A 19,745-nucleotide genomic window follows, 5' to 3' on the forward strand; every position below is an offset into this window, starting at 1 on the left:
ACGTAACACTTCTCTTCACCACTCCCGCCGGAGTGGGTTTAGTGTACCCAGACAGGCCTCTCTCACTGACCTGGCAGCCAGAGTATCACTCGGAAAATTATAGGATGAAGTCTCTGCCACAGACCCTCCTTGGTGAACTTGGGAGAAAGTCTCTGCCACAGACCCTCCTTGGTGAACTTGGGAGAAAGTCTCTGCCACAGACCCTCTTTGGTGAACTTGGGAGAAAGTCTCTGCCACAGACCCTTCTCAATGAGCCTCAGAAGATACCTCTGCCACAGGGTCCCCCTTGGGTTGAATTCTTGGAGATATGCCTCCTTAATTGAGTTACGTTTGGATCTCCTTCAACTTGCCACCCAGGTACCGACCGACAGGTGATCAATCCCTCGGTGTCCGGCTACCTTGATCCCCGGTGGTTTATCCAGGCCCTTTTGGACCGCCAGCCTCTCAATGGCGCTCCTCACACCGAATCCCCACTGAACAGCAGTACAGCTTGGGATCTTCAAGAATGGGAACCCAGTCACTCACTGGATCCCCATCGCTGTTCAGATGCTCCGGGTCAGCATGGCCCCAGAACCAGGAACACCGCGTGGCACGCACGCCCGGCCAGGCAGGCCATAACGCCGGGGCGCGGAGTGATGTGGCCATCCTAAAGGTGGGTGCCACACTGGACGAAGAAGAACCCAGGACCAATCGCATCTGCCCCATAAATACCCCTCCCCAGCATGCACAGCGAGGACAAAACCCCGTGATTGGCTGCTGGGAAGAGCACCCAAACCTTGACTCCACTGCTGCTATCTGCAGCACCTGGGCTGGAAGAACACCCCAGTACAGCAGAATGGACTCACAGCACAGCCAAGCTGAGACAGAAACCGCATTTTGCTACTAACAATCTGGATCAGAGTTTAACTACACTCTGATCTGACACATAAATTTAGCTAGCACCAGTACTGTAAGGTACATAGGCGCTACACAAGCATTTTCTAGTACGAGTATAAATACGAGTATTTTCTAGGCTCTCCGGTGCCCCCACCTCTGGCCACATGCTGTATTGCAGGGGTGTCCAAACTTTTTTCAAAGAGGGACAGATTTGATGAAGTGAACTTGTGTGAGGGCCAACCATTTTGCCTGACATTCTTTGAACCATTAAAATTAAATGCAAATAAACTGATACACTGCCCAACAAGAATTCTCTCGCCTTTTTGGCTGTGTGTGGTCAAGATTCTAAGGATGAGCTCGGGCGTGTTATTTGGATATACCGTATTTATCGGCGTATAAAACACGCACTTTAACTGTAAGAGGAAAGTTTCAGGAAAAAAAATTACATTTTAAATAAAGAATTGTGAAGCAAAAAAAGGGTCATTGCCCATCAATGCAGCCTAATCAGTGCCCATCTGCAGCCCCACCATTGCCATGAATGCAGACCCACCATTGCCATGAATGCAGCCTCACAAGTGCCATGAATGCAGTCTCACCATTTACATGAATGCAGCCTCTGAATGCACGATGCTCGGGGATTCGTTGGGGGCTATAAAAGAGATATATATCCAAATTACCAGTGGGGCCGCATTAAACCGGAACGTGGGCCGCAATTGGCCCCCGCGCCGGACTTTGGACATGCCTGCTGTATGGCATGCCATAGAAGTCAATGCGGAACAAATCATTTTTCGTTTTCATTGACGTCTATGGGGAAATGCGCTTTGATATGCAGGTGCTTTGGATTATGAGCATTCTCCTGGAATGAATTATGCTCGTAATCCAAGGTTCCACTGTATTGTAAATATATTTAGTTGCTAGTTGGACTTTGTTTTTGTTAGGCCACCCTGCTGCTGATTCCTGACACCTTGGTTTGGTGGGATTCAAACATTTCCTCTACTCCTCTGCTGGTTCCTTCTCATACACAAGGGGGCTTTTTGATCTGGCCCCCAAAAGGTCTGCCACTGTCATGCATAGGAGCCAGGTACACTTTAATTTTGCTGGTCACAGCTTCAAATCCCCTGCAGTCAATGGATCTCTCATCACAGCTCTTGTTAATGTATTTTTCTGCTCGCCTTCCCTCTCACCACAGAACTGCCATCTGTTTCCTGCCAGTCCCCTCTAGACACTTGTGCAAAGTGACACAATCAGGTTGAGAGAGAACAAGTCTCTCAGCTTCCATCTGCCCTGGAGAATGTCCTGAATCGCTAACAAGATAAATGAGACAGCATTCCTGCTTCCGTAGTCATACGAGAGAAGTCGCCGCCTACTGTCCGTATCAGGTGCTACGCCCTGGGATTATAGTAGAGTTGTGTTGCCTTCCAACTAGCATGTTCATGTTATTTGAAAAGTTGTTCATAGTCCTTTCAAATTTGCAGCTTTCAATAAAAATTACCTGTTCCCAGCATCCTGGTTTTGGCTGAGCTGCACTCTCCCTGTCTGACTGTCCCCCTGCAGAGTGATTGATGTAGACACAGGGCCAGATTCATCAATAGATACGCCGGCGGATCTCCTGATCCGCCGTCGTATCTGTGAGAGCCGACGGTCGGATCTGTGAGATCGGCCTTTTCCGGCGGAGAGCTACTCCTGCTATATGAGGGATAGCTAATGTTAAGTATGGCCGCCGTTCCCGCGCCGAGATTCAAAATTTTTACGTTGTTTGCGTAAGTCGATCGGGAATCCCGATGGCCGCAATTGACGTACCCGCCGCTAACCATGACGTCCTAGCGACGTCATTTGGAGCATGCGCACTGGGCTTTTTCGCCGGCGGCGCATGCGCAGTTAAATCGGCGCGGGAACGCGCCTGATTTAAATTGTACACTCCCCCTAGCCGCGGAATTTGCATTCCGCCGGGGGGAGTTACGATCCAACGGTGCAATTTGCGAGGTAAGTGCTTTATGAATCATGCACTAGCCTCGCTAAATTGCACCGGCGGATCGTAAACCAGGTAGATCTAGCGGATCTAAAGATCCGCTGAGCTACACGAATCCGGCCCACAGCCTCTGGGTTAGGGCGACGCAGCCATTGGCTCTCACTGCTGTCAATCAAATCCAATGACGCGGGCGCCGGGGGCAGCACCCAGTCCTACATTCGGCAGCTACAGACGCTGAATGCTGGACACTGGAGCGCGCCCGCAAGGTAACCCCATTGGGAGAGCGCTTCCCAGAAGGGGTTATCTGATGCAGGGAGGAGCCGTAACAGCCGCCGTGGGACCCCAGAAGAGGATGTGTAAAATGAACTGCACAGTGGAGATAAGTATGATATGTTTTTGATGTTTTATTTTATTTTTTAAATCGAACCTATAGTATCACTTTAAGGCAAGTAAAATATTTTTCCAGTTTTGCCCATTCTGAATGTTCTGTGATGAGAAACGGCGCCGATATTTTACCTTTTTATTATCGTCCACAGAAAAAAAAAATCAAACTCAATTTTAAGGGTGATTGTTGACAATCTAGTATTTGATGTCAGAGTTACAATGTTCCATCTCAGGCAAGAATCCTTACTAAATATTGAAATAATTGCAGAACCCATCTGACAAAGATCTGCTATATTTTCTTTATTACAGACTAACAAGACAAGATAGTCTGTGGCCAGGAAAGATAAGATGGTAAATTAGACTCTAGGGGAGATAAGTGCCTAAGACAAATATTGTAGGCTTATGCTGTGAGGCAAATTCCATTAAACTTTGTATTCGTTCTGAATAATATCCTTTGCAAAAATGTTTTTTATGAGGGCCAAGCTCAAGTTGCAATCATTCTCAGCCTTCGTGACACCAGAATCTTTTGTGAATAAAAACCGATCTAGGCTGACATTGTCTACCTACCTCTTCTGAAAATGCCAGTTCCCTGTCCTGAAACTTCCTCTCACAGTACAACCACATCTACGCATGGGGGGGCGTCCAGGAACGGTGCGGCGGTGTGCTTCTGTTGGAGCCTGGAAGTCTTTCATAATTTCACTTCTCAGAGATGTGGTTGGGATTTCAAAGACCGTTTCAGGTCATCTAATGACATCAGCTTTGAAAGTGCTACAACTCCTGTTTTTCTATTTATAAGATATTACTTTAATCCATCTAGGCAGTGAAAGTGTAGGTAAAATGGATGAGGACATTCTACTTACTACTTATGTACCTGTATATTGCAGTATAAGACCCCTTTCACACTGAAGAGTTTTTTAGGCGGTTTAGCGCTAAAAACAGCGCCTAAATACTGCCTGAACAACTCCTGCCCTGTAGTCTCAATGTGAGGGCCCTGTGTTTTTGTTTTTTTTGCTGTACATACCTTTGTACAGCTATTTTCTTCCCCGGCTTCCGGGTAGGGCCTCCCATGGGAGTGGGCGTTCCTATCCAGCAGGTGATTGACGTGATGACAAAAACGACCTCCACCCACCGCATAAGGAGCGTCACGGGTTGCCGAAAGAAGCCGAACGTCGGTGCGCAGGCGCCGTATAGCGCCGACTCGCCGTTGGGCTTCTTTCGGCAACCCGTGACGCTCCTTATGCGATGGGTGGAGGTCGTTTTTGTCATCACGTCAATCACCTGCTGGATAGGAACGCCCACTTCCGTGGGAGGCCCTACCCGGAAGCCGGGGAAGAAAATAGCTGTACAAAGGTATGTACTGCAAAAAAAATACAGAATAACGGCATACTGTCAATGTAGAGAGTGAGCTGGATGTCATGTTAGAAAATCGTTTTTAGGGTGAACCCCCGCTTTAAGGGAAAAAACATCCCATTTCTGGTGAGAAGCAATAATGGGCAGGGTGGAGGGGTCTATTTAAAGGACCCCCAGATATAATATGCTCTGTATATTCACCTGTAATGCCGCGTACAGACAGATGTTTTTTGTGATGAAAAAAAAATGTTTTTCAAACTTCATTTTCAAAAACGATGTAGCATACACACCATAGTTTTTTCCAAAAGCTCTAGCAAAGCGCGGTTACGTTCAGCACGTACGACGGCACTCTGTTCCATTCAAACTCATGTCCTAACTTGCTTCTGAGCATGAGCGGGTTTAAAAACTTTGTTTTAGCCTACACACGGTCATTTTTTATGACACAAAAAACAACGTTTTGAAAAACGACACGCATGCTTCAATTTTTTTTTGTCGTTTTTCACAAGACATAAAACTACGTTTTCCCCACACACGGTAATTTTAATTGACGTTTTTAAAAACGTCGTTTTTTTTCATCACATAAAGTGATGGTGTGTACGCGGCATAAAACATCAACTTGGCTTTCTAAACCTGCACAGCAGTGACTTTTTTTTTTTTTTTTTCATCTGGAGAATGCTAAAAACCTTCCATGGTTTGTATTGTTGGCTGCAGATCTTCCTGCCGGTGCTCAACAGGCACTTGTGAGTTAATGATACATCTTCCAGGAATCCTGAGATTGGCTGTGACTAAGATGAATGACTAATTCACTGAGAGCTTGCTTTCTGCTTCCAGTAATAAAAAAATCTTGCTTCAGATATTCACCCCGCCACACATGCATTTCCTAAGGAGCGAGCTGAACGCAGCCTTCCACACCAAGGCAAAAATTACCTGATTGATGTTGACTGTAATAATAAGGGAAGGATATGTTGATGAGATTTCATTTGGAAGAGGGATACACTCTTCGGCACATCTCCAGATAAGTGTCATTTAGTTACCACTCGTGAAATGCATCAAGAGTTTTAAAAAGCCTGATCAAGGTTGCAAATTGTCACTGGGCCGCAAATAGGTATTGTGTTTAATTTCGCAAGAATTGACTAGGCGAGGATTATTTATCATATTTGCATCTCGCCACTGTCCTCCGGAATTTGACTTCAGTTTTTAGTCAAACGTAATGAATGTGACATACATTGCTCCTCTGCATGCCCACCCCCTACAGAGCTGTATAAAAGTAACCTTTATGTTTCCTTACATTTGGATTTAACCACTTAAGGACCTTGGGTGTTTTTCAGATTCGGCGTTTACAAGACTAAAACATTTTTTTTTTGCTAGAAAATTACCTAAAACCCCCAAACATTATATATATTTTTTTCTAACACCCTAGAGAATAAAATGGCGGTCATTGCAATACTTTTTGTCACACCGTATTTGTGCAGCGGTCTTACAAGTGCACTTTTTTTGAATAAAAAAATAAGACGACAGTAAAGTTAGCCCAATTTTTTTTATATATTGTGAAAGATAATGTTACGCCAAGTAAAATGATACCCAACATGTCACGCTTCAAAATCTCCATAGGCGATGTTTAAAACATTGTATAGGTTGCATCTTTTGAGTTACAGAGGAGGTCTAGGGCTAGAATGATTGCTCTCGCTCTAATGATCGCGGTGATACCTCACTTGTGTGGTTTGAATACCGTTTTCATATGCGGGCGCTACTAACGTATGTGTTCACTTCTGCGTGCAAGCTCATCGGGACGGGTCGCTTTAAACTTTCTTTTTTTTTTGTTTTCTTTTTTTTTCTTTTTTTTTTATATATTTTTTTTTTTTACACTGGAAAAAAGAAAAATGGATCACTTTTATTTCTATTACAAGGAATGTAAACATCCCTTGTAATAGAAAAAAGCATGACCGGTCCTCTTAAATATGAGATCTTTGGTCAAAAAGACCTCAGATCTAATATTTAGGGCTCTTTCACACGGAGCGGATCCGTATTGATCCGCCCCGCGTGTGTCCGTCGGCTCAGCGGGGATCATCCGTAAATCCCCGCTGAGCTGTCGGCGGACAGGGCGGTCCCTGCACACTGTGCAGAGACTGCCCTGTCTTTCCTCCGCTCTCCCCTATGGGGAATCCGATGAATACGGACCGTGTGTCCGTATTCATCCGATCCGTTCCGCCAGACGGAAGAAAAATAGGGTTTTCTTCCGTCTGAAAAAGCGGATCTTTGCGGACGCGGATCTTTGCGGACGTTGGCGGATGCTCAATCCGCTAACATCTGCAATCCCATAGGGAAGTATTACAAGTCCGTAAACGGACTTGTAATAAACGGACCGTTTGTCCGCCCGTGTGAAAGGGCCCTCTAGTGAGTGGATAGGATGTGATCTCACTGGTCTCTAGTGAGTGGATAGGATGTGATCTCACTGGTCTCTAGTGAGTGGATAGGATGTGATCTCACTGGTCTCTAGTGAGTGGATAGGATGTGATCTCACTGGTCTCTAGTGAGTGGATAGGATGTGATCTCGCTGGTCTCTTGTGAGTGGATAGGATGTGATGTCACTGGTCTCTTGTGAGTGGATAGGATGTGATGTCACTGGTCTCTAGTGAGTGGATAGGATGTGATGTCACTGGTCTCTAGTGAGTGGATAGGATGTGATGTCACTGGTCTCTAGTGAGTGGATAGGATGTGATGTCACTGGTCTCTAGTGAGTGGATAGGATGTGATGTCACTGGTCTCTTGTGAGTGGATAGGATGTGATGTCACTGGTCTCTAGTGAGTGGATAGGATATGATGTCACTGGTCTCTAGTGAGTGGATAGGATGTGATGTCACTGGTCTCTAGTGAGTGGATAGGATGTGATCTCACTGGTCTCTAGTGAGTGGATAGGCTGCATTCTCAGTGACTCGTCAAACTGTTGGATAGTCAATGTTTTTGTGGATTTATAGGCATAGAGAATAGGCTGCTTGCTTATGATTGTTTAATTGACCACAAAGCGACCGCCCCCGTGGTACGCAGGTTACGTGCTTTGCAAACCAAGCTGACTCTAGAATTATCCGCAGCATTTTTACTTACTCTCCTCTGATTGGAATTGAAACAGAAAAAACGCTGGATGTTCTGTGAGATCCCAGTTTGCCGTTTCGCACTTAGCTCAGAGCTCGGCCTGATAGATTCAGAAAGGAAGTAAATGAACAATCAAATCTGTTTCTCTCTCACAGTACAGAACTGCAGGAGGACCATGATTTATTTACACTGCGCGCTGGCTATACACATTGTGAGGAAAATGAGGTTTAAAACAGACAGAAAACCAGCAATTTATCTGCACCGCAGAGTTTTAAAGGGAAATTATGAAAGAAAAATGTTTTCTTTCGAGAGCTTAAAACCAAATGGCATTTGCTCACATGTACAAGGTCAGGTAACAAATCTCGCCTGATGTAAGATGACAAATCGGAGCGCGGTGCACCAGTTTGTCAGATTTGGCAATCCCATACACACTTTTCAAGTCTGAACTACATAAACAGAGCAATAAAAAAGAAGTATGGCCTTATGCTCACCATGTGTGTATATGTGTATATATATATATATATATATATGTATATATATAAAAATGTCTATATATAGATATATATATATTGCAATCCCATCTTTATGGGTATCTAATCTCAATTCCATGTGGCGGCTGCATTAGCTTTCTTCCTTTTCAAGCTTTTTCCCCCTTTTTTTTTTCACTGGGTTATTCAGCCAGTAAAACACTTCGGGCTAGATTCAGGTAGCCCTGCGTAATATTGTGCGGGCGTAACGTATCTCCGATACGTTACGCCGCCGTAAATTAGGGCGCAAGTTCCGTATTCGAAAAGAACTTGCGCCCTAAGTTACGGCGGCGTAACGTATGTGCTCCGGCGTAAGCCTGCCTGATTCAAATTTGGATGATGTGGGCGTGTTTTATTTAAATTAAGTGTGACCCCACGTATTTGACGTTTTTTACGAACGGCGCCTGCGCCGTTTGTAAAAGAATCCCAGTGCACATGCTCAAAATTCTGCCGCAAATCGTCAATGCTTTAGACGTGAACGTAAATTACGTACAGCCCTATTCGCGAACGACTTACGCAAACGACGTAAAAATTTCAAAATTCGACACGTGAACGACGTCCATACATAACATTGCGTATGCCTCATAATAGCAGGAGTAACCTTACGCCGAAAAAGCCTAACGTAAACGACGTAAAAAATAGCACCGGGCGTACGTACGTTTGTGAATCGGCGTATCTACCTAATTAGCATATTCCTCGCGTAAATCGACAGAAGCGCCACCTAGCGGCCAGCGTAAATATGGAGCCTAAGATACGACGGTGTAAGACACTTACGCCAGTCGGATCTTAGGGACATCTATGCGTAACTGATTCTGTGAATCAGGCGCATAGATACGACGCTGCAACTCAGAGATACGACGGCGTATCTGGAGATACGCCGTCGTATCTCCTACCTGAATCCGGCCCTTCCTGTCCTAGGGTGACAACACTCTCACTGTACTGCTTCTATAGAGGATCAGCATTGCCACCCTAGGACAAAACTCCAAACACCTCCCCTCCTAGAGTTTGGGCAGTGTTTTCTTGGCAATTTTTGAGACTTTGTGAGCCAGCATGTGTGCCCCTATAGAAAGTGGCTTGCTATGGTGGCGCACGCACAAGAGAAGGAGCCCAGAGTGCTGGCGGGGGACCCTAGGAAAGGAGACTCGGGGACGCTCTGTGCAGTACCATTGCATAGAGCCAGTACTGTAAGTATACCATGTTTATTATTTTCATAAAAAAACATTGTTGCTTTTACAGCCACTTTATGGCAGAGAATTCTTTGATCATGGGGGAGATTTACTAAAACTGGCGCAAACAGAGTCTAGTGCAGCTGCGCATGGTCAGCTTCTAACTTTAGCTTATTCAATTAGGCTCCATTCACACCATGGCGTTTTGCGGGTAGAATCGCTGCGATTGTACCCACGATTCGGAAACGTTGCAAATCGCGGGACACCCTTGCGATCCCTGTTACTATAAATGCCACCCACCGACGAAACGCGGTCAAATTGTGCAAACAGAATTGCAGAAGGCCTGTCGCCTTCTTTTGGGCTGCTGTCAATCAAATCCTATGATGGAGCTGGGGGTCCAGGCCGAGCCCCCACTTTCTTTGCCTATGGACGTAGGCAGTGAGGCTCAAGATCAGGGGCGCCCAACCAGTGGCCCGCGGAACCCTCTAAGGTGGCCCGCGACCTCCTGCTCTGGGATGACGGGTTGACAGACCCAGATCGCAGGCTGTCGATCTCCCCACTCCCAGAGCATCAGCGTTGTAAATGAATCCGGCGGTAGAGAAAGCAAGCGGCTGTGGAGCAGAGATGCTTAAGCCAATGCTTTCTATATATCATATATAAGCAGCCTTAAGCTCTTTTCACGCAATTGGTCTGACCCAGTAGGACCCTCCATTCACCTTTTAATGCGAACTGCTGAAAGAAAAGCATAATGGGATCCGTCCCCTTCCGTCTGGGTGGATCGCAGGGGCCATAGGGTAGAGTGGGCTGTGTCCTCTCTGCATATGCAGATTGCACACGGACCTGTCATCCATCCGCTCCGCATATTGTGGCCCGGGACCGGGTGCCAAGATGCTTAAGTGGCTCTCACTCTTCAAAAGGTTGGGCACCCCTGCTCAAGATCAAGCCCACATGAGTAAGCGCATAGGAAGCAACTTCCTTTTGGCTGGCACTCATCAAAGAGGAGGAGCCAGGAGCGTTGGCGGGGGGACCCAAGATAAGGAGGATCAGGGCTGCTCTGTGCAAAACCATTGCACACAGAAAATTAGCAAATAGCATGTTTGTTATAATAAAAAAAAGGAAGGTTTAGAATCCCTTATCGTAACAATGCACAGACAGGCACAGCCAAACGGGCATCAAAGAAGAAACTTTGCCGCATTTCGCACAAAGTTCCTGATCAAAAGGATTGCAAGAAGATAAACAAGAAAGTAAAGCGGTTTCATTTTATTGGAATTTAATGAGTATACCAGGAAAGGTCTAAAAAGCGTGATTCTTGAAGCATGGGGTACGTAAAGCCAGCTCCTTGACAGCAGCAACGTTCCTGCTGTCTTCAAATCAGAACGCTGTTGTGGTCATTTCCAAGATCCTACAACTAAAGTTATACTGAAAGTATGGTGCCCTACTTATACAGTACGTTTTTTCTCTATGGGTGGCTAGAAGTTTAAAATCTTCCTAATTAATGAGTTTAAATTGGTTGTCAAGATGTTCGCTGGAAGATCAAACATTGGCATGAAGCTCCTCGGTCAACTGTTTTAGTATACGGGGGCAATTTGTACTTTTCCTGCAGTGCTGCAATGATCATGGTTTAGTCTTTTCGCTTTGTCTGAAGAGTGTCTGTATTGCATGTGGTATTTTTTTTACGTTAATGAGGTTCCCTGGAGTGTGGGAGTAGCAGGTGTGGAGGTGGCACGGAGGTGTGGAGGTGGCAGATATCCCAGCGGTATTGCATGCTCAGATAGAGAATGCTACATGCTCCCCTGAGCCCCAGGTTCATAACAGAGCTCCCTGGCCACCAGTTGTGTATCAGTTGTGTTATTGTCTACTGTACATCAACACATTCATACTGTTTCTACCAACATCATTTTGTAGCTGAACCCATAAGCCCGAATTCACAAAGCACTTGCACCGACGTATCTCCAGATACGCCGCGTAAGTGCAAATATGCGCCGTCGTATCTGTGCGCCGGGCCCACAAACTAAGATACACCTAAAAACAGGCTTTGTCCCACCGACGTAACTTGCCTACGCCGGCGTAGAATGGGCACATATTTACGCTGGACGCATTTGGCGCTCCCATTGATTTTCCATTCAAATATGCAAATGAGGGAGATACGGCGATTCACGAACGTACGTGTGCCCGACGCAAGTGTGCGTAAGTTATACGTACGTCGTAAAGTTATGCCCCATAAAGGAGGTGTAACTCAGCAGCATCCATGCAAAGGGCTGCACCAGGGAACTCAAGCCGGCGTATTTTACGTAGTTTACGTTGGACGTGAATATGGCTGAGTGTAGGTTACGTTCACGCCGTAGGCTGTAATCCGACGTATCTTAGGGAGTAGTTCTGACGTGATTCTGAGCATGCGCAGTGGGATGCGTCCACGGGACGGCGCATGCGCCGTTCGTTATACGTATCTGTCTGGCGCTCGGCCCATCATTTGCATGGGGTCACGCCTCATTTGCATGGCTCACGCCCACTTCCACTTACGCCTAGGAAACCCTGCACAGTTTTTGGAGCACTGGCTTTGTGAATTTAGTGCTTGCCTCTCGGCATAGCGTACAGGAGATAGGCTACGGCGGCATAAATGTGCACCGCTGTCTGGGAATCCGGGCCAAAGTATATACTGCTCCAGCAAGGGAAAAAAGTACAGTAAAACTTTAGTTTGAGGGTAACTTGGTTTGAGTGCGTTTCCTCCAACCTCCTTCTGGCACACTCCAGTGAGTTTCTCTAGACCCAAACAGACTCCAGGGCCAAGTTTGGCGAATAGGCCACCCCCAGCTACAGCTTCAGCAGAGACCTCAATGTCTTCTAGATGGCACCCCCAGTAATCTTGCTCCAGGGGAAGAGCCCCTGCACAGGAGTCTCCTCCAGCAAGACTCTCTTCCCAGCCTCAGATCTCCAACCATGTATGGGTTTTCAGCCACCTACTGTGGGTACACCTCCACAGGGATTGTCTGTTTTCCCCATATATATTCAGGCTAACCTCCATGTTCTTCCTCCCACTATGGTTCTAGAATCCTCTACAATACAAGTAATCGGAGCAGCAGCCTGCGAGCAGGCCAGAATAATCAACCCCCTGCTCCACCAATTATAGAGGAGCTAAACTACATTTACCCAACAACCTACAGTCATTTAGGGGAGTGCTACACGTAGAGCTAGCTTTTTTCACGTTAACCCCATCATTTGAAGGGGTTTTGGCCATTGAGTGTAACTATGCTTCTACCAGTATATGCTCTCAGGATCCTTTGACTATGCGCGGTCCCCACTACTACATAAGAGTTGGGTAATCTTCCAGCTATAGCAATTTTCTCAATGGGTGGAAAGCCTGCCTGGTGTGGAAGCCTGAATGCAAGCACTCTGTTGCTTGCAGATGACGTCTTCATTATGGCCCCCATAGAGCTGTGAAGTCTGTCGATCCTTTGGCTCACTACAGAGCTTGACATAGTCGAAAATACATAACGGTGGTACTTTTCAAGCAAGGAGTCTATTGTGGCTTCCTTTTTTTTTTATGAAGAAGCATTGCCACCTTTAAAGTCATTTAGGTACTTAGGGATCCTTTTCATAAACTATGGGAAGAGGACGTGTGAGACAGTTACACAGATCGAGTCAACAGCTCGAGGCCTCGTACACACGATAGGTTAACCAGAGGACAACGGTCTGATGGACCGTTTTCATCGGTCAAAACCGATCGTGTGTGGGCCCCATAGGTTATTTAACCATGGGTTAAAAAAAAGCCAACTTGCTTTAAATTTAACCGATGGGGGAAAAATCGATCGTTAGTAGGCACAACCATCGGTTAAAAATCCACGCATGCTCAGAATCAAGTCGACGCATGCTTGGAAGCATTGAACTTCGTTTTTTTCAGCACGTCGTTGTGTTTTACGTCACCGCGTTCTGACACGATCGTTTTTTTAACCGATGGTGTGTAGGCGCGGCGGACCATCAGTCAGCTTCATCGGTTAACCGATGAAAACGGTCCTTCAGACCGTTCTCATCGGATGGACTGATCGTGTGTACGAGGCTTTAGTCCTCCAGCTGTCCTAGTGGTCTCTGTTGGGGAAGTGTGAGATTACCTTTCAGATAACGCTTTTGAAATTGGTGTAAACTAACCAACCTTACCTATACTCGTGAGGTTACAGGTGTCCAAATGGGGACATGCAGGAGACTTTTGGTCGCACTTTCCATGATAATGTGAGATGTATGAGGGCGGCGGAGGTCAGATCCCCTGCTTTCTATAAGACTGGTACAGGATTAAGTCACGTAAAAATAGCCTGAATAAACATTCAGCAGCAAAGTGAGTGTAAATGGCTCATGTTATGGTGGGGAGCATGCTTGCTAATAGTGGCTGCTATATGAACAGGGTCAGCCATTTGGTAAACATGGAGACTGAATCGATATTGCTAAGTAAATAGGCTTACCTCTCAAGGCTGCAGACAGACATGTGTATGGCAAAACATTTAAAGCTGACCTCCAGTATTGCACATTTGTACCGGTGATCTGACGAGATGGTTCCGGCTATCGAGATGGTTCCTGTAAGGACTGCGCAGGCACAATCCTTGCCGACGGAAATCACCGAACCTCCAGGGCGACGTGGAATTTGAGGTAAGTGGCCAGTCGGCCTCACGTCCTCGCTTCGCTCGGCCTCCTGGCTCTTTTTTTAACATCCTCCAATCCACTGGGATGTTAAAGTGGAGGTTCACCCGAAAACTTAATTTTTAACGTTAGATTGAGGCTCGTTTTGTGAAGGGGAATCGGGTGTTTTTTTTTAAATCGAAGCAGTACTTACCGGTTTAGAGAGCGATCTTCTCCGCCGCTTCCGGGTATGGGCTGCGGGACTGGGCGTTCCTATTTGATTGACAGGCTTCCGACGGTCGCATACATCGCATCACGATTTTCCGAAAGTAGCCGAACGTCGGTGCGCAGGCGCCGTATAGAGCCGCACGGAAGTTCGGCTTCTTTCGGCTACTCGTGACGCGATGTATGCGACCGTCGGAAGCCTGTCAATCAAATAGGAACGCCCACTCCCGAAGACCCTACCCGGAAGCGGCGGAGAAGATCGCTCTCTAAAACGGTAAGTACGGCTTCGATTTTAAAAAAAACACCCGATAACCCTTCACAAAATGAGCATCAATCTAATGTTAAAAAAATTTTTTCGGGTGAACTGCCGCTTTAAGGAATGAGCCTGGATGCTGGCCGAGGTTCGGAGATTTCCGTCGGCAAGGATGGCGCCTGCGCAGTCCTTACAGGAACCATCTCGATAGGGGAACCATACCGACAAGTCACCGGCTCTTCTCCTGTACTGAAATTGCTTGCTCTGATTTCACTGTACACTGTGAGCTTCTTACAATGTGCATTAGAAGCTGCAGCCATTTATATAGCGCCTGCTTCATTTTCTGGCTGGAAGACATCCAGCATTATCTAACCCAGTGTTTCTTAACTCCAGTCCTCAAGGCACCCCAACAGGTCATGTTTTCAGACTTTCCATTATTTTGCACAGTTGATTTTTTTATTATTATATATTTTTATTTTTATTTTTATTTCACTATTATACATAAGAGTAAGGACAGGGCAAATTAAAAAAAAAAACTGAAAAAAAAATATATACATTCATCTTATCAAAGTATCCATTCGCCCTGGCCCATCACTTCACACTTTGATACATCTTTCCAATCTAACCCTCCCCTAATCTTCTCTCTTTCTCTTTCTCTCTTTCTCTCTTTCTCTCTTTCTCTTTCTCTCTCTCTCTCTTTCTCTTTCTCTCTTTCTCTTTCTCTCTTTCTCTCTTTCTCTCTTTCTCTTTCTCTTTCTCTCTCTTTCTCTCTTTCTCTTTTTCTCTTTCTCTTTTTCTCTTTCTCTTTCTCTTTTTCTCTTTCTCTTTCTCTTTTTCTCTTTCTCTTTTTCTCTTTCTCTTTCTCTTTTTCTTTTTCTCTTTCTCTTTTTCTTTTTCTCTTTCTCTTTTTCTCTTTCTCTCTCGGAGAGACAGGTGAAAAAACCCACCCTATCCCATCTTCCCACCAAGCGAGCAGAACAAAAAAATAAATAAATGATTTGATCAGTTTCACTGCCTTAGTAATTATCACAGCCGTTTCATCTGAGGGAAATCCTGAAAACATGACCTGTTGAGGCACCTTGAGGACTGGAGTTGAGAAACGCTGATCTAACCCCCTGGTGCCCAACCTGCAGCCCTTTAGTACTTATTATTTGGCCCTTGGTACCCCTGCAGACAGTGAAGGAAAAAGTATATGGCCAAAATCTTGTACAAAAACAAGGTATAATCATCAAAAACGATGACAAAACTGTTTAACTGCTTCAGCTCCTGAAGATTTTACACCCTTCATGACCAGGGCATTTTTTGCTATTCAGCACTGTTACTTTAATTGGTAATTGCATGGTCATGCAACGCTGTACCCAAAGAAATTTTATATCATTTTTTTCACACTAAGGCCTTGTACACACGATAGGTTAAACAGAGGACAACGGTCTTATGGACCGTTTTCATCGGTCAAAACCGATCGTGTGTGGGCCCCATAGGTTATTTAACCATCAGTTAAAAAAAAGCCAACTTGCTTTAAATTTAACCGATGGATTCCGATGGGAAAAAAACGATCCTTAGTAGGCACAACCATCGGTTAAAAATCCACGCATGCTCAGAATCAAGTCGACGCAATGCTTGGAAGCATTGAACTTCGTTTTTTTCAGCACGTCGTTGTGTTTTACGTCACCGCGTTCTGACACGATCGGTCCGTTCTCATCGGATGGACTGATCGTGTGTACGTGGCATAATAGAGCTTCCTTTTTATGGTATTTGATCACCACTGGGTTTTATAATTTATTTATATATATATATATATATATATATACTAAAAAAGACCAAACATTAAGAAGAAAAAAAACAATATTTTTTTACTTTCTGCTATAAAACCTATACAATAAAAAATAGTAATAAAATCTTAATAAATATAGGCAAAAATGTATTCTGCTTTGTCTTTGGTAAAAAGAAAATTCCAATAAGGGCCCTTTCACACTGGGGCGTTTTTCAGGCGCTTTAGCGTTAAAAAAAAGCACCTGTAAATCGCCTGAAAGAAGCTGCATCTGCAATCCCAATGTGAAAGCTCGAGTGCTTTCACACTAAAGCGCCTGAAGAACGCCCCAGTGTGAAAGGGGTCTTGGCATTAAAAAAAGGGTCTGAAAGAAGCTGCATCTGCAATCCCAATGTGAAAGCTCAAGTGCTTTCACACTGAGGCGCTGCGCTGGCAGGGCGACAAAAAAATTCCTGCAAGCAGCTTCTTTGCAGAGCTTTAGGAGCGTTGAATACACGGCTCCTAAAACCCCCTTCCCATTGAGGGAGCTTTTTTTAATGCCAAAGCACCTGAAAAACGCCCCAGTGTAAAAGGGGTCTTATCAGTGCTTTACCAGCATTTATCGGCGCTGGCAGTGTGAAAGGGCTCTGAAAGCACTCAGGCTTTCACATTGGGATTGCAGATGAGGCTTCTTTTAGGCGATTTACATGCTTTTTTTAACGCCAAATCGCCTGAAAAACGCCCGAAAAATGCCCCAGTGAAAGGGCCCCAAATGTATAATAATTGGCTTATGTGAAAGATAGTGTCTATAAAGTATGGTATATATACTGGATTTTTTTTTTTTCTAGTAATGGCGGCGATTAGCAACTTACACCAGGACTGTGATAGTGCGGCTGGCAATCTGACACTAACTGAGGCTGGAGGGGTACTGACTAACTGCCACTGACAACTCCAGTAACACTAATACAGTGATGAGTGATAATACTGTCACTGTACTAAAAACACTGGCTGGGAAGGGCAGTCAAGGGGTTAACTGTGTGCCTAACAATGTGTGCTGGTTTTTCCTACAGATCGATCTGATTCTTTTCCCTGCTTTGTGGAAAAAACAAAGCGATCATTCCCTCTGTGCAGAGCCCTGTGTTGATTGTCAACACAGGGCTCTGGGATGTGATTCGACACAGCCGATCAGCAGGTCGTGGCCATGAATGATTGGATCTGCTGACAAACTCCCTCCCGTTGTGTCAAATCACAGGGGAGTAGGTGGGCGGGGTCACGGGGTATGCCCTAAACCCAGAAGCAGGCAGCAGCATATGGGTACATCCTTAATAGCATCATGGGCCCCTGGGCAAAGTAATGCTCTGGGGCCCCCTACAATGATGACAGTGCAGGTAAACAGACATCAAGTAGGTAGGAGGCAGACTGCCTCCCCTGTGTATCTATCACTCTCAGTGCCATCATGGGGGCCCACAATTGCGGGGCAGCGTGGGCTCAAGGACCAGTAGCTTTGGGGGAAGTGCAGGGGCCACCCATGCAGCTGGGGCCAATGGGCAGTGCCCAGGTGTGCCCTCTCATTTAGACAGCCCTGGGTACATCACTGTGCTTGTAGGAGTCGCTCCATTGCAGTCTATGTACTGCGGCAGGTCGGCAAGTGGTTAAAAACCAAGGGCCAGATCCACAGAGCAAGTACACCGGCGTATCTACTGTTACGCCGGCGTACTTTCAAATTTCTTGCGTCGTATCGTTGTTTTGAATCCTCAAAACTAGATACGACGGCTTCTGGGTTAGATTCGACAGGTGTACGTCTTCGTACGCCTTCGGATCTAAGATGCAATACTTCGGCGTCCGCTGGGTGGCGTTTTCCGCGTCGGGTATGCAAATTAGCGATTTCCGACGATATTTTTCGGCGTATACATAGACTTGCCATGTTAAGTATGGCCGTCGTTCCTGCGTCTAAATTTGATTTTTTTTTATTTTTTGCGTAAGTCGTCCGTGAATAGGGATGGACGTAACTCACGTCTAAGTTAAAAAAATGAAGTCCTAGCGACGTCATTTAGCACAATGCACGGCGGGAAATTTCGGGACGACGCATGCGCAGTTCATTCGGCGCGGGGACGCGCTTCATTTAAATGAAACCCGCCCCCAACCCGCCCAATTTCAAATCCGCCGCCAGAAATACACTACGCCGCCGTAACTTACGGTGCGAACTCGCTAAGGATTCGAATATACGCCAGGTAAGGTACGGCGGCGTAGTGTACGCTGCGCCGATCTAAATGTATGTGGCTCTGGCCCTAAGTGTTTTGTTGAGTAAAAGTATTTTTTTCTTCCCCGGCATCTCGCTGTTGAAAATAATGGATTATGCCTCGCATGGGCAACATAAGGGGAAAGGTAAAGTGGCAAAATCTCAGCTGAAAAGTTCTTTCCATCTCTATATATAAAAAAAGAAAAATCCATTAAGAAAATAAATGTCATTGTGATAACTGGTGGTGAAAAACAGCAGAATACCCAGAAAAATAAACAGCCTGAACTTTTTTTTTACGAATACAAAGAGAGGGAGATTTTAAAAAATCTGAAAAATTCAATTTTGACTTTTTTTAATAAACAAGAATCTTCATTTCTTTTGTTTGGTAAGTTCCTGGAACTGGTTGTTCAGACCTCTAAGCAAGCCTGTTAGTAGGATCCGCTGACCATGGTGCTGAAATAACGAACGGCTCTTGTTTGCTGTTACTGTGTACAGCGACGTGTGATTATATTTGTACTGATTGTAACCTCGTGTAACTCTTCTTGGCAGGAAGAGAAGTTATGACCCGGTGTGCCAGAACCTCCAGTCCAACATTCTGAAATGTTACTCAGAAAACCAGCAGGAGCTGCTCAACTGTAGTGACCTGGCCAAGGAGTATCAGAGCTGTGTGAGAGAGGCACAGAAGGTAATGTTTGTGACACATTTTATCCCGTGTACAAAGATTTTTGTTGCATTCTAAAAATTCATGGTTTAACCCTTTGGCTGCCACGAACCGTTTTGCATTTTTTTTTTTTTTGCACACATTTTTAACCACTTTCCTACCGAGTCATTGTAAAATGACATCGGCTGGAACCTCTCCGCTTTCAGACTGGACGTCATATGACGTCCTTGCATTCCTGGCCTAGCGGCCAGCAATGCAAGGGCGTGCGTTCACTTCTGCGCGTGAGCTCGTCGGGACAGGGTGATTTAAAAAAAAAAAAAAAACTTATTTATTTTACTTTATTTTATTTATTTTTACACTGTTTAACCGCTTAAGCCCCGGACCTTTAGGCAGGTAAATGCCCAAGCCAGGTTTTGCGATTTGGCACTGCGTCGCTGTAACAGACAATTGCGCGGTCGTGCAACGTGGCTCCCAAACAAAATTGGTGTCCTTTTTTCCCCTCAAATAGAGCTTTCTTTTGGCGGTTTTTATTTTTTGCGCTATAAACAAAAATAGAGCGACAATTTTGAAAAAAATGCAATATTTTTTACTTTTTGCTGTAATAAATATCCCCCAAAAACATATATAACATTTTTTTTCCTCATTTTAGG

The 19,745-nt window shown here is 45.4% G+C and overlaps 1 protein-coding gene across 2 annotated transcripts in view; it reads left to right on the forward strand.

The window, feature by feature from the left end:
- CHCHD6 (coiled-coil-helix-coiled-coil-helix domain containing 6) overlaps positions 1 to 19,745 on the forward strand; it is a 306,107-nt gene that overhangs the window by 198,228 nt on the left and 88,134 nt on the right. For both annotated transcript variants that reach the window (XM_040358983.1, XM_040358984.1), the window contains one exon: positions 18,984 to 19,119. In XM_040358983.1, coding sequence (XP_040214917.1) covers positions 18,984 to 19,119 — 136 coding nt within the window. The remainder of the gene's footprint in view (positions 1 to 18,983; positions 19,120 to 19,745) is intronic.

This window comes from Rana temporaria, chromosome 7 (assembly GCF_905171775.1).
Source record: "Rana temporaria chromosome 7, aRanTem1.1, whole genome shotgun sequence".
Classification (NCBI taxonomy): Eukaryota; Metazoa; Chordata; class Amphibia; order Anura; family Ranidae; genus Rana; species Rana temporaria.